The following is a 15,761-nucleotide window of genomic DNA, read 5'->3' as shown; positions in this document are numbered from 1 at the left end:
GGCGTTCGGGGAGCCGTGAGCCGGTGCCCGCTCCGCGCCTCCCTGCTGGGGGCGGCCGCTACTGCTGCTCTCCCCCTCCGCCCACCGGCTCTGCTCTGCCCTGCCCAGCGCGTTGGCGATGGGGCCGGCGGGCCCGGCGGGCCGTGTCTGAGCGCGCTGCCCATGTGGGTGTCCCGGTGAGGCCGGGAGCGAGCGGGAAGATGCTGCTGTCGTTGGTGCTGCATACATACTCCATGCGTTACTTCCTGCCCGCCGCCGTCATGATGGGCACGGCGCCCACCTACGTGCTGGCCTGGGGCGCCTGGCGCCTGCTCTCCGCCGTCCTCCCCTCCCGCTTCTACCGCGAGGTGGACGACCGTCTGTACACCATCTACCAGAGCATGGTGCTCTTCTTCTTCGAGAACTACGCGGGCGTGCAGGTGAGCCGGTGGCGCGGCGCGGGGCTTCCCCACGGCGGCCGGTGGGGAGCGGCGGGAGACAGCGCTGAGCCCGCCCCGTTCCCCGGGTGTCCCGGGCTGCCCCCGCCCCCGGAGCTGCGCCCGGCGTGGGGAGGAAGCGGGCTGCTGCTGTGTGCAGGTGCGGGCTTCGGCCCTTCCCTGCCCACGTTAACGCTCGGAGGGCAGAGGCTCTGGGTGCGCCAAGAAGAGTCGTGCCCGTGTCCCGCCTCTCCCCGAGCGATGCTTTTCGCCGAGTCTCGGTGATGTGTTCCTTTTGCAGGTTGGAAGCTGAAGGAACGTGACACCAGTCATGCGCTGTCAGTGCTCGGCTGGCAGCCTTGTTGCACGCTTGAACCATGCGGCCTGCTTTGCGCATCCACGGCGCTACCTTGGTAGTGGATAAAAATGTAACTGACTGCAATTGCACTTCGTCCATCTACATTACATTACTACACTGTCCCACTTCTGTCATAGTTTACCTGCTGTCGGGTTTAGGCCTTTGTTTTTGGCTCAGCCACGGGCTGTGGTTATTCAGTACCTCAGCAGAGCAAGAAGGTTGAGGTCTAGAAGGCAGAGCTGGCAGTCTGTCCTGCCTTACCAGAGAGTTTGGGTGCAAGTAATAATGCTGCACTTCACCATTTTCTCATCACATGTTAAATGGTTGTAAGAACTATATATTTGTTTGAAATTTGTAAAGCAAATAAAGAGATTTCTAATTCAGCATTCAAAGAACGGTTTTAAGCAAATGATGGGTGTTTCCTGAGCCTCAGTCTGGCTGAGTATATTGAAATCTATATTAGTGTCAGCTTCTTGGAAGTCAAGAATAACAAGCATTTCCATGTTGATTGGCAAGTTACAGAGCTAGTGTAAATAGGTCCCTGATATTTGCAGCTTAATTATTCATCTCCTGTTTTATTATATGTTTATTTCAAAATCAGGCTCAGCCTCTGCTAATTTCTGCTCCTGAGCTGCAGCTGTAGGCCTGTTTAATAACAGCTCTCATGGAAACCCACAAAGGCAGCTGGAGAGAGAGCACAGAATGGCACACTTTGACATCAGATTGAATGGAAAGAGTACAAAAGGAAATGAAGTCTTCTCTTAGCCTTCATTAGTTACTGATTGACTCAGCTTGTAGCTCGTGATACCTCACTCTTTCATCTTGTCCAAATCAGTTAACTTGTGATTTAAAAAAAAAAAAAAAAAAAAAAAAAAAACCACAACAGTAATTCGCAGGTGAAGTACTTGGTGTTTTATCTCCCTTATTTTCTATCTTTATTGCAGGCATTTTGGTGTATAGTAATGCACATCAGTAATTAGCTGCTGAAAGTCGCAGTACAGTAGTCTAATTCAACCTCTTGAAAGATGAGGGAGCAGAAAATGAAGATATAAACTGTAACAGGAAAATTATTCAGGTTTTCTACAAAGAATGTGCACACAGTAGCAGCCACTTAGAACTTCTGATAAAAGATGCCTGTCATGTTAAAGTATAGAAAGGACATTGACAGCCAAAATAGACAAAAAGGCCTCCGTTGTCTGCCTGTCTTTGGTTACATGAATAAAACTTGGTTCATGAAAAAGAAAGGGGGGGTCTAGTACAGGTGATCAGTTAGAACAGCGTGAAAGTAGAGGTGCTTTGTCAGTGAATGGTGGATGATCTTGGGAAAGATAAAATGGTACAGGCAGTGCTGAAAACAGAGCAGGGCCCACAAAACCAGCTCAGCATATGTCATCCGTTAAGATAGTAACTGAGACTCAGAGCTAAATAAAAACATGAAAAGCGCGATATGTTTACGGAGAGGTAAGAGGGAGAATCCTTAAGAGTTGTTTCATTTAATTGGGAGTATCGCCCATTTGCTTAAGGAGGAGAAAGAGAGTGTCCTTCCAGACTTGCTCATGCAAAAGCTGAACTTCTTTAACTTGAAACTCACAGTGGAAAGTTAAGTGTGTGACTGAGTATTTGAGGTTGGGATAGTAACCCAAGAGCTGCTTCAAGGCATTTAATTGGATGCAGAAGTGTAGCATCATTAAATGCAATCTCCCCTTCAGAACATAAGAATATTATGTCATGTACCTTCGTAAAAACTGTTGTAATGTGTTACCAGGATTAAGACATCATAGTCTTAATAGAAAGCTTAGCATTCTTTGGCTTGTTATGTTTAATCCATTTGTAATTTTTCAGTGCTGTAGCACTCCAGGGCTGTTATGAATATTTGAGATGTCTTGTCTTCAAATAATTGCTAAATAAGTTGCAAATAAGTGCTAATAGGCCAAAAGTTGGTTTGAATCTTGAACATGGATTACTTTTATACTGAATGAAATAGCTGCATATCTTGATTTATTTTTTTTTAATCTTATTTATTAGGGAACAAAGTTTCTGTGCACCAATAGCTTTTAGCCCATAAAGTCTTTCCCTCACAACCGTATGCACGAGGACTTTGTTCTTCTTTTGTTCTCCTTGACTTGGGTGCTTTTAGCTAAGTTTATTAAACCAGAAATTCCAGTTGGTGTTAGGAAGACTTCTTATCTTCATAGCAAACACTTCAGTTTGAAATGTAGCTAGATAAGATGATGCTTTGAACTGCAGGACAGGAAGCCTTGAAAGAGTAACGATTTCCCTTTCTCTTAAGTATTTGACCTGAGATCTAAAATAAATACAGAGCTATAATTGTGGACTAGTACTGAGTATTTACATTGTAAAGAATGGCACATGAAATAAGTAAAAGTTGTGAGGTCTGTGTTTTTGTTTGTATTTTTAAAATTTTCTTATCCTATAAATACTTTCCTGTCTTAAGTTTTTAGTCAGCTCTGCTAATTTGTTTCCACCAAAAGGATTTGTTTTTCAAAACCTAAGTAGAACTTGAGCTGAGAGGGGGTTGGTATAGGTTTTCCAGTAATATTAGAATTCTGTAAGTGCGTTAATGAAAACAATCATATTGCAAGGACATTATGCAAGATTTGGCTTTAGAGAGTTGAAGAACCAGTATTTAGAGTACAAAAAAAAAAAAAAAAAAAAGAGTAAGCCAGGACCTGCCAGTCCTATAAATTAGATAAACTGGACAAAAAAAAGTTACGACTATAAAATGAGAAATCCTACTCTGTTCTGTAGATTTGTTGGTGCAATTGCAGCTTGGCAAATATCCATGAATTTTATTAAGGAGCTATAAATACATAAAATTCATCTACGTGTGGCACTGTGACAGTACTCTTCAAACAGTCTCCAGGATTATAAAGTCATAGCAAAGCAAAACTGTAAAGATGGTCTATTGAAAAGTGGAGCAGGGAGCAGTTATGTTGAATCTCACCTGTCCTGCTGGAAGCTGCAGAAGGTGCTACTATACACTTTTCTGGGAAGGATATATATGAAATGCCTGAACTCAGTGTGAAGTGAGTAGAAGTTAGAGTTAGAGTGAAGAGTGTTGATTTGATCAGCAATGTGGCAAAGCAGTCATTGATGCAAACAGGTGCAGTTCCTGTGCTCTGGAGAACTTGCATTTGCTTGTGGTAGCTGTAGGTTTGGCCCCAAGTTTCCAAGTCATCCTGTAGCATGTGAACAGTGTGATTGACTGCTTTTGTCTTTGCTGCTTTAGGGGAGTTCAGATTCCTGCATTCAGACAGCGCAGACAATAAACAATCACATCTTAGCATGGAATGTGGAAACTGAAATAACTGAGAATGTGCCTTTGGTTAGGATGTTTGAAGGGCTGAAAGGACGAGTAATTCAGCATGATGAATGGTGTCATCTCCCTACCACTCTTAGCATCTTATCCCAGTCAGGCAACAACCTGACAACAGTCAGGGTGATGAAATTAATGCCTATTGTGTTTGTGCGCATGTTTCAGGTCAGCTGAGGACTAAATGTTCTTCAGTTTTTTTTGTTGTAATTGTGTTTGATATTTTGTATGGAGTGACGGTGAAGAAATAATGAAGAAATCATCATTTGGTCCTGCTTCCTAAAGGATCATTTTCCATCTGAAAGATTTGACAATTGAACAAAATCCATGACTGAATTAACGCGTGTGGATTTTGTTCAGTGCTTGTGTCAGCTCTCTTGCCCTACCCCCACTTCCTTCTGAACAGGAATTTTTGGAAGTGGTGCTTTCATTAAACGCGTCATGAAATTCTGTTTTTCTTCGTCAGCACAGGACTCTGGAAGGGCTGTTGGAATCAAATACAACCTCAGTGTTGTTTTGCAGAGCTGTGATGTTTCTAACAATGATTTAAAAAAAAAAAAAACAAACATGTGAGATCCCAGGTAAGCAACGAAACACACTTCCTAGGTTCATATTGAAGCTTGTACTGCCATGTTTCAGCAAGATTGGAAACTACTTAGGATTTGAGCCATACTAAAACTTCGCAGAGACACTGTACTACTGAACTGTACTACTGAACTGTTGACTGTGCTATCCTGCAAAGTAGAGCCTGGGCTCTGTGCTTGGCTTCCTGAGAGGTCTGTGAGGAGAGCTCAGTGCAAAAGGTGAGGATAGAGATGCTCACTATTACAGCCTTCTGTTTAGAAGTGAGAGTTAGGAGGCCTGTGTTGGTCTTTATTCCCAGGGCAGCATCTTTGCTGGTGAGACAGCTTTGTTGAGGAGGGAAAAAGTTCCTTTTCTAATTGCTTTCTGTCGAGAGATGTGACAGGGGCTGAGTGCCCTCAGGATGAACACCTGGGCAAATGCTTCAACCAGAAAGTTAGAAGGAAATGCTGCTTCTCATCCTTCCATGATTGTGTTTGCAAAGAAGGTGCCTGTAGCTGCGCTTCATTGTTCTTTAGCCTTATTCTGTAGATGTGTGTGTGAGGTCTGAGCTCTCCCCCCTGGAGCTGGCCTGACAGCTTGGAGGAAGGGGGAGTGAGTAGTGAGAGGTGCTGGAGCTGGGAGGCACATTGCTGCAGGTAAGGCAAGCCCCAAGGGCAGGAGGAGCAGCTTAGGGGGACTTGCATCTTCTCTTTTAGTCCTGCTCTGTGCTTGGCTTATGGGCAGCAGCAGCTCTTGTAGGTGATGCAGGCACGATGTGAAGCTCTTAGCTCTTGGGGGAGGCGTGTTGAGGGGTAAGGGTAATTGTAAGCTATTGTTTGTCTAAGGGTAGAAGTAATGAAATAAATCTAGGGAATGTGATGAACGCTTGGGGATTGGTGCTGTGCTAAGAGAGAAACTAAAAATGTAATCAATCATTTTTGTGTGGTAAACTTCAGAAAGAAGCCCTGCTCTTTGCAATGAAATTTTCTTGCTGTGGTGCTGGCTCTGTGAAGACAGCTTGCTCTGGTTCATCTCATTAGAGATTTCAGACAGCAGCTCTCACCAGGTGTGCATGTCTTTTATAGTATTACAACAAAGTCCTGTGTGCTGTAGTAGAAGAAATTAAATGATACCTGCTAAGCCTAAGGGATTCTGCCTTCACACTGAAATGGATATCTAATTTTAGACTCTTACATTCAGCTGTGGTGTGAGGCAACAAAAATAGATACATGAGGTACGTAAGCTTTGCGCTCGTTCTTTTTTAGATTTCAATGAAGATATATTTGCGTATATCTTAATTTTTGTTCTGACTGCCTTTGGTTACTGCCGTGAAGGTGAAAATCCATCGTGACACCGGTTCTTTTGGACATCATCTGGGATTGTCATATGCTGCAGCTTCTGGCACAGGGACAATCTGGAGAGAATGTAATGTGGGGATATAGCATGGTCATTGCAGCTTCTGCTCTCCATCCCACCCTCTGATATTTGAATAGCAGTTTTTGTTTACTCTTTCATTAGCTGCTTTAGAAACAAGTTGTCAGTTACCTGCACCAAAACTACTGCTGTCTGGGTTCGTAATTCAGAAGTTTTATGTGGAGGTTTGCCTGACATTTGTTTTCTAACTGACAAATCACAACTGAACCTGAATTTTATGTCAGCCTTACCTAATACTGTCTTTGATTTAAAACTAATATCATAAAATCATAGAATTGTTTGGGTTGGAAGGGACCTTGAAAACATCTAGCTCCAATCCTTTGCTATAGGCAGGGACACCTCCCATAGACCAGGTTGCTCACAGCTTCATCCAGCCTGGCCTTGAGTGCTTCCAGGGAGGGGGCATCTACATCTTCTCTGGGCAACTTGTTCCAGTGTCTCACTTCCCTCACACTACAGAATTTTGTACTGATATCTAGTCTAAATCTATCCTCTTCCAGTTTAAAGCTGCTTCCCCTCATTCTGCTGTGTATATTTACATTTTAAAAACAGTGGTGTATACCTCAGAAAATCCTAAAAATAATAATAATTAAAAAAAAGTCAGTGCTTGTCAAGTATGAAGAGGAGTCAAAGGATAGGGGTTAAAAGCACTTACAAAGTTCAAATTCCAAGTATTTAGCCACTGAGTTTTACAACCTCGTAATTTGACTTCTAAATTTTCTGTTAAGATATTCAAATTAAAATGTGTTTAGCCTTATAGTGTATTCAGTTCTTAATGTAAGTTGTGCAAGTCTTGCCTGATTTGTTACCTCTGCAAGTACAGTTGTTATTTATCACATTAAAAAAAGAAAAAGCATTTTTAAACTTATACATATAACTCACACATTTTTCTCTCTTTGTGCTTAATGATGTTTTGGTGGTCCACGGAGTTCTTGATGTACATTTTTCTTTTCTTTGTTCCATGTTCTTTCCTTCTTCTTGCATAACATATCCAGATATTTTACGTAAGGGTGATTGTTAATTGAGAAGTTTTTCTCCTGCTGCTGTACCATCAGACTCTTGCAAAGAGAAGGTTCTATTCCTAGTTAAATGTTTGACTCCAGTTATTGCAATCTATTTACCTCAGGCTTACAGAATGTCTCTTTTTTTTTCCTCAGTTTTAGTTATATTAGATACGGTAGGCTCAGATGTCAAAGATTTTGATGTTACAGTTACGAGGAAGCATAACTACTCTGGGGAAATGTATTCTTTAATCTTTGTTCTGTCAGTTTGAATTTATGCTCTGAAGAGATTTGGGATGAAAAACGGAAATTATTTTCTTCTTTTCTTCATTTCATATCTGTCACTTGCTACTTGTCATCTGCCCTGTTGCAGTTAGCTCCTCAGTGTGAGACTAGAAAACTGTATGCTTCGTGCTAGTTTGATGTCTTTCTTTTTTTGCTTCGGTTGTGAAACTCCCTATGATTTTGTTGAGCTCCTGTATTTAAGCAGGTACCTAAACGTGAAGAAAAACAATATGACTTCCAACTGTATTGTGGTAGTTAGAGTCTTGTTTTCCTCTTGAGTTTGAAGACTTGGTCCCATTTTCTGAAGCTACTTGACAATCTGGAGGGCATGCACATTCCTCTTGCATAAGCAAACATGATGCACACTGCTGAGCGAGGTGCAGGTGAACTTGCTCATTTCTGTGCTGTGGTGGTGCAGGAAGGTACGACAGGGATGTTAACTTCAGGTTTTCTTGAAGCTGACCCAAGTTTGCTGTATTTGAGTTTGGAGCCAAATTAGAGCCAGCTCAGATGCCTTCCTTGGTATCTTCTGCTCTGTAAAGGTGGGTTTGCCTCTTCTTAGAAGCCCATTGTGCTTAAATTCTAAATACCTACTGAAAAAAATGTATGGAAGGGGTTATTCCAGTGAAAGTGGAGATTTCTTCATCTTCCCCTTCCCTGTGCATGCGGACTTGCTGATAATGTTGTACCAGTTCTGTCTGTACTTGGTGTGCTCACTTATACAAATCTTACAGGTAAGGATTTAATGAACTCTTCCTTGGAGTCCTTCACGGTTAAAAGCCATTTTGGAACTCATTATTAAGAGCTCTAGCTGGAGGAACACTGAATAACATCACAACACAAGGTTTCTTGCTTCTTGCTGGTGCGAGATGCCAAAGGATTAAGTTTTCAGAATATGTGCTGTAAATTTTTTAATTGTGGAGGCGAAGACATTACGTGTTTTCTACTACAGAAGAGTAGCAACATGAACAATAGTTACATTGAATGTGGGTCATTTTTTCCTTTCTTTTAAGGAAATGACAAAAATCTGAGGAAAAAATCTTCAGAGATGCCTAAGGATTGTATGGGAATGTCATTCTCTTATAATGAAACACATGAAACTTCTTTCCACTCTTGTGCTGGAAGGCATGTGCAGGCTTTGCATCATACTGAGGTGCCAGATGTTAAAAAAAAACCCTTCTGTGAAAATCTCAGTTTATAAATAATCTCTTTTCACATCACATATGTTATATGTATCTGAAATATGTGCAGTACTTGTTTAAAGAAACAAGAGCACTTTCAAATGGTATTGAATGTATGCTCGAAAACAGTTTGAGCTCTTTTTTTTTCTATTTAAAAAAATAAAAAGGAAGAAATGATGGTGCTCTCTTCAGCTTAATGAGTTTATGAGCACAGGCTGTACCGATGCACTGTAGCAGCTCAGTTCTTTCTACGTACACTTCTTTGAAAAGCTGCATTTAGCAGTGTGTTTTTAGAAAAGAGAATCCCCCGTCCTCAGATGAACCTTTTGAAAGCACTGAGCGCTGTGTTAGGGCAGGATGGGATTTAAGATCTGCATCTGTTTTCAGTGGCCTATATCCTGGCAATTCAAAGCTGGCAGGCTCAGTAGTGCGGTGTTGTGAATCCCATTCTGCAGCACTGAGCTACGCCAGAAGCCAAGAGCTTCCACTTCTGGGTTATGTTCCATATCTGAATCTATGTAGCTGAGAATCGTTGTTTAACTAAATACAAACTGAAATTGCCCCGACACATTTTGTGTTGTGACAACTTGTTCCCTCCAAAATTAGTCTTTTGATCAGATTGGAAATAAATCTGTGAATAAAATTGTCGTGTTCTGTTGTAAATCACTGTAGGAGGATTTGAGAAGGGCTATAAAAACAGGCAGGTAATGCTTCTCCAGAGGTCTTTAATGTCTTGGTCCTCTGTGTAGCATCTGTAAAAGATCCAGGCAAGCAGGAATTACTAACAAAACTAGTCCAGTTAAATGAATGATAGTGCTCATCTATAATAAATGCCTCTTTCATCTTGCAGAACAGTGGGGTTTTTTTCCTATGTTGGAATGAGTGTGTTAGTTATTGTTGCATGATTTACTATGGTGCAGTGGTGGCAGTGAAACTACCAACTACTGACTGACTACAGTGAAAGTTAAGTAACTTACTGTATAACTAACTAGAAAATTAGAGGACTTACTTCTTATAACCTAATTATTTGAAAGTCTTTTTTTCTGTCCGAATACGAAGTAGTAGAATGCACACGATTATGAAGTTTTACTTCTTGATTACTAATTTATTAAAAATATTAAATGTTTTCATGGTTTGAATTGTGCAATCATCAAGATTGGAAAAGAGGTCATCTAGTCCAGCTGTCCACCTACCACCAATATTTCCCCGCCTGGTTTGGTGCTGAGCCTGAACAGTTGACCTTGGACTTGTGCAATTTTATGTTAAGATAGTCTCTTTGACTAAAGAGCTTATGAGGTGTAGCAATAATATAATTCCTGAAAAACTGTATGTGATCTAAAAGGATTTTTAAGAAAAATATTATTTAAAAGTAATTTTGCAGTATTATGAGGCTGTAAAATGCTGGAACCATCCTGTTTGCTGCTTGGGGGAAGTTCTGTATCTTTCTGGTATAGAAAAGTGAGATGTGGATTTGTTAAATGAAAATAAAAGTGCTTACCTGTTTCCTGTGAAGAAAGATAACCATTTTTAAGTACTTGCAGTAAAGCATCTGGAAACTTGTGAAATCTGTGGCATCAAGCAGGGGCCCCTAGTTGTGTCCTGCCTTGAGCCTGCTCCTTGTCAGGCAGGACAAATAGATTCTGTGCTTTGAGATACTTTGTTGAGAAGCTCAGAACAACTGGTTGTGTCACCAGACAGCATTTTAGGAGAACTGGGAATTTAAACAACTTCCCATGTGATACCTGTAGTATTGGAATTCACGTACTGTTACAGTAGCTCTCTTACCACAGCAGCAATGCTGCAGAAGTCAGCTTGCCCAGCGTTGTGCATTGACTTCAGGGCCATATCTAGCGGTTCCTTAGGAGGTTTGTTGATTCAAACTCCTCCCTTTCACCACAAAATTATTTCCAGTCTCTTTGCCAAAAAGATGCAAAATGCATCCTAGGATACCAATTATTTTAATAAGCACTCCAGTTGTAGCAGTGCACAGCTAACAAAGAAGCTCTTGTTCTGAAGAGCTTGCAGTCCAAGTTATAAAAGTAGTCTGGCAGAAACAGGGAAGTGGAGAGAAGTGCATGTTTTAAGGAGAGCAAAGCTGAATGCATAAAGTGTATATGATTGTTTTAAAGGAAGTGTTGGATTTATTTCTGCAGTCTTCTGTTTCTCTTGTCTTCCTCCAGGAAAGGGAAAGAATGTTTTGTTACTGTATCTCTGCTTTTATTCATCTCTCCAGTTGCTGTTGCCTTTGCACTTGAAGCTAACTTTTCTCCTGTTCTGAACACTCCACCTTTTTTGCTGCCATGTTCTCCAGTGCACATCCCTTCTGTTACTGAAAAAATAGTGAAGAAGTGAGCGTTATTCCACAGTTCATACCTGGTTTCTGTGAACAGGGAGAAAGGGAGGGTGGAGGGGAGCTGATGGGACATCACAGGAGATGGCTTGTGCTTTTACCACCAATAGCCAGCTGTGTTGCCTTCCTGCCACTGAAGCAGAGGTGCCAGGTCTGTGTGTAGGTCAGCTCCTGAGCTGCTCACATGACTGACCACATCCAGTTATCATATTAAGGTAATCTCTCTGCTAGGAGTTTCTTGTGGTCACCAGTTGGCCTGCATGCAGGACTTTTGATAGTGTGATTACTTTTCTCTCTTGAATTAGTTTGGTGTGGCCCAGTTGAGCCAATGTAGCAGCTAGGATGTGATTAAATGATTATTTAATTTTCTTTAATGTGTGCAGGCTTCCTAAGCAAGAAATAGAAACCTTATTCAGAGGTGTCTGCCTTGCTGCTGTGAAGCCTTTTGCAAATTACAGTGTGTTTAAGTGTGGCTTCCATGTAGGGCTGCTTTGCATAGCTCTGCAAGCTACCACACTTCTACAGCCTTGGCAGAATAAGTTGCGCTGGAAGAAGCAGAAGCTTCCGTGGACGCAGAAGCTGGGTTACCAGATCACCCAGGAGCCCCAATTTGCATGCCTGGATTGGTCTGTCACTGAGTTAGTAAGTTTACTCTGTGGGAGAACTTGTGGCTTTCTCTGCCTTGACACCTCCAAGGTATGCTTTGTGCCTGCTGAACTTGTGGACAGTAGGGTCCTGGCCCTTCTGGAGAAGGGAACCCATTAACATTCACTTGCCTTTATCTGAGCCCAGTCTGTGTTAAGTTTGATGGCACTGCTATATAAATGAATGAGAAAGACCCATACCACAGTAATCATAGACTACAAATCTGCATTTTAACTATTTTCCCTCAAATCTCTGTTCAATTTGGCTTGCTGTGTTGCTCTTCCTTTCAACTTTTTTTCTCTGCTGGACTTCATTGTGCTTTTTTTCCTGTTTTTTTTTTTTTTTTTCCTGCTTTTTTTTTTAATGAAACAAGAAAGAACCTATTCAAATGAATGGGTGCCTCTCTTGCTTCATTGTGACAGACAGCACGTTTACCTTCTCAGTCTTTCAAACTGATACATATGTGAAATGTGTATGTATTTATGCTGTTGGCATTTGGAGATCTTGCGTAAAATATCTGAAATGCAGTGTGTTAGCTTCTCCTGAAACTGGAAGCTGCCTCCCAGCTACATCCTGTACCTTCTGCCTGATGCTGGCCAGACAGTGTCTGCAAATGTTCCTACTTCCTGCACTTCTTGGAAGACCACTATTATGAAGTCTTGAGGTTGTTTCAAAAGGGACATGTGCATAACCTGGCACTGTGAACACTTGTTTTTCCATTTGATAAAGTTCTCAAATGCTTGCCTTCACTGTGTTCCCCAGATACCTTCTGCACTAGCAGTCTGAAAAGGAATTGCTTACTATTGCACGGTCTGTGGCAGCAGGGAATTCTATGGAGATGTTGCTGCAAGGAGTAGCACAAAGTCAGCTTTTTTTTGTAGACCATGAAGAAGAATATTGTGTTGCATCCTTCAGCTATAATTTTTCTAGGTACTCCGATTTATTTGGATTCACAGAAGTTGAAGGCTTGCTCAGAAGGGACTTTTCCCCTGCATGTCTCCAAGCAGATGAATTCTGTGGGCATCATCTGAGAGGGAGAAGGACAACTGTTGTGCAGGATGCAAGACTCTTCATGATTTATTATGGAAACGTTGAGAAAAGCAGCAGCTTCTTAGAAGGAATGTTGTATGGCTGCCTGCAGAGCGGGAGTGTCCTGTGAGAGCTGAAGAAACCTTGAAGCAATAAGGCTGGATGGTGCCACTCCTATCTGGTTGTAATATATGTCATGTAGTTTGTAGCCCTCATTTCCTGACCACGAACATCAAATCTGTGAATAGCTGTTTGCTGGCTTTTAGTGAACTGCGGAAACCTTTTCTTGAGATTGCTGAAATGAGTGATGGAGCGGTTAAAGCTATTGCATTCTCCTAGGCTGAGCCAGTAGGGCAGGCACAATAGATTTTTCAGATTTTCTCACTCCTTCCTTCACTCTGAAGTAAAATATCCTTTCTTGTCTTTCATGAGAACTAATTGTAAATAGAGCTTTTCAGTTCTGTAGTCATATGGCTGTATGTTTTGTCGCAGTTACAAAGTGTTGGTTCATTACATGCAAACATATTTTGGCTAACCGTTACGGTAGGCTGTATGTTGTACACAGAAATCTACTCACAGTAACAATGAGAGGGTGTTCCTCTGGGATTAAAAAGTGAACTGCATCCAATCCTATTGAAATAGAAAGTAATACAGATTAACTGTTATATTTGGCAGACGCAATCCATTATATTTCTTTTTACTTATGCAGTAGTCACAAGTGAGTGCTTTGAATTGTGGTTCTGATTACAGTGGAATTTGACATTGTACACTAAAAGTAGAAAATTTTAGAAGTTAAGATAATAAATTATGCATTTCAAATCCTGTTTTGTTTTGTTTTCTTCTGTGGAATAGGTCTTAGAGCATCAAGGGCAGATTTTGTTTTCCTCTTGTTCGTATTTTCTTACCTTTTATAAAGCACAGATAGCATTCAGGACCTTTGGTTGTAGTGATCTCTTGTATCAAACCTTTTCCCTTCCTCCAAATTCAAATAAGTCATGTTCTCTTTACTGTACACTGGACAACCTCTTGTTCACATATTTACTGAATGTCTCAATTTGCCAAGATATTGTTTCTTGTCCTAAAAACAAATTTGGTTAACAGTGCAGCTGTATTTGCAGATAAGTAACACTGTGAATGTAAACACAGATTTTTGTGGGATGTTTGTATAGTGTTACAATACAAAAAGTTATCTATTTAGTGTAACAGATTAACTGAGATGCAGGCAGATTTTTCAGAGATGCTGTAAGGATGAATATGAGATCTAGCGCGCTAAGTGATTTTGATCAAGTTCTGAATATTAGGTTCATCTTCTTGCTAAAATATCCAGACAGTCCATGCTGTGGAACTGGTGGTGATATGTGGGTAAAGTTTCCAAGTAGTGCTTTTGTTTTGGTGAGTGCTGTCCCATCAAAGAAGAATTTGTCTTTAATACAGCTGATTTCTAGAAACGAAGAATATAGCCTATTAGTATTGGGGGAGTGGGGTGGAAATCTACCTGAAGTGTTACTGATTAGAAAAGTCAGCTGAGTTAGATAATGAAAGTATCTGTTTTATTGCTATAGACATTCCTCACTTGAAAACTGAAATGGTTTCATTCATTTTATATGTGAAATAAACCTGAGTTTATCCTTTTTATAAGCTGTTTGGATTACTAATTCTTGCTTTTAATCACACTCTCAGGAGGTTGTCCCACTAATAGACTTGGGAGAAAAACTGCAAGGTCGAAAAGTGAATCTTAAAGTAATGGAGAAAAACATTATAAAATTATAATAAAACCTGAAGCCCAACTTAAAGATATTCCTATTCTCCTTCCCCCTCCCATCTTGTGATTTTTTTAAAAAAATTTTTTTTTTTTTTGCTTGTTCTTGATGGTTAAAATTGTGGCAAATGGTTGAGATTTTTTTTTATTTATCTAATTCAGGAGAACTTACAGCTTTAAATTGAACTGAACTCATAACCATGTGTCTGGATGAAGCATATGCTGTATGTTAGATTTATGAACTTAAACAATGTTTTAATGCATGTCTGAAGGTTGCTTTTACTTTAATTGCATTAGGTATCTTGTGAATGTAAGTTGTCTTCCATGGATCCCATTCTGGGGCTGAATCATAATTACAGAATAAACTTTTTGTGCCCTAATTAATTAGTATTAACTTCCTTGTTGATAAATAGATTGTATGCATGATGGATTCTGATAAATTAATGGGATTAATGATGCTAGCTCTCTGGCAGTTTTCTTAGAAAATAGGTAATTACCTCATTCACTCTTATCACTGACTAATACAATGACTATAAACAATAACATAATGCTTCATTTTTTATTTTTTAGGTAATAATCTATGGGGATTTGCCAAAAAATAAAGAAAATATAATATATTTATCAAATCATCAGTGTACAGGTTTGTATTTTTTTATAACGCTTTTATAAATCTGCTCATCTGTTTGCTGTGTCTCTTTCCAGCCTTGCTTTAGTGAGCTTTCCATCAGAACTTCTAGCACATAAGCCTGTAATTATATTTTTTTGTACCAAATGTGCTTTTTCTTTCATCAGTGGCAGGTATAAACTAGTTTAACTAAATGTTCTTGGCTTTTGTCTTTGCAGTTGATTGGATTATTGCGGACATGTTGGCAATTAGGCAGAATGCACTTGGGCATGTCCGATATGTTTTGAAAGATGGATTAAAGTGGCTTCCGTTGTACGGGTGGTATTTTTCACAGGTAAGCCCATTCACTTCTTCCTTGCTCAGTGTGGGTCAAATATGTATGATGTGTTTATTTTGTGTTGGGAAGATGGAGTTCTGAGCTAACGTTATTTGAATGTGAAAATAGCTCATTTCACTCTGTGTGATTAAATGCGCAGCTGAGTTGAGAGAGTTGTTAAAGAATGAGTTTACTTATAAATAAATAGTTGCTCTGGGCAGCGTTAGTAGCTACAGATATTGCTGTAGAATCTGTTAGTAGCTGTTTCAAAATATTCTAATACTTTGTTCTTTGTTCTTTTTACTATGCTGTTCACTTAGCAGTAAGTGAAAACAGACTTTCTTGGGGTTTTTTTTTGGTTGGTTGGTTGTTTTGTTATGCCACAAACTGGGATTTTTAGTGAGCTATTTGTTTTTCAATTGTTTGGTTTTAATACAATGTAAAAGGGGATCTTAATATAGCTA

At 40.3% G+C, this 15,761-nt stretch overlaps 1 protein-coding gene across 1 annotated transcript in view; it reads left to right on the top strand.

The window, feature by feature from the left end:
- Positions 1–200: 200 nt before the first annotated feature.
- The window catches only part of AGPAT5 (1-acylglycerol-3-phosphate O-acyltransferase 5), a gene marked incomplete at both ends in the record, with an annotated part of 53,883 nt that continues 38,322 nt past the window's right edge, over positions 201–15,761 (top strand). Inside the window, 3 exons of the mRNA XM_079532622.1 lie at positions 201–419; positions 14,927–14,996; positions 15,200–15,315. Of these exons, the coding sequence (XP_079388748.1) occupies positions 201–419; positions 14,927–14,996; positions 15,200–15,315 (405 nt within the window). The remainder of the gene's footprint in view (positions 420–14,926; positions 14,997–15,199; positions 15,316–15,761) is intronic.

This window comes from Tetrao urogallus, assembly GCF_951394365.1.
Source record: "Tetrao urogallus genome assembly, chromosome: 2".
Classification (NCBI taxonomy): Eukaryota; Metazoa; Chordata; class Aves; order Galliformes; family Phasianidae; genus Tetrao; species Tetrao urogallus.
This window is presented reverse-complemented; position numbering and strand designations above follow the sequence as displayed.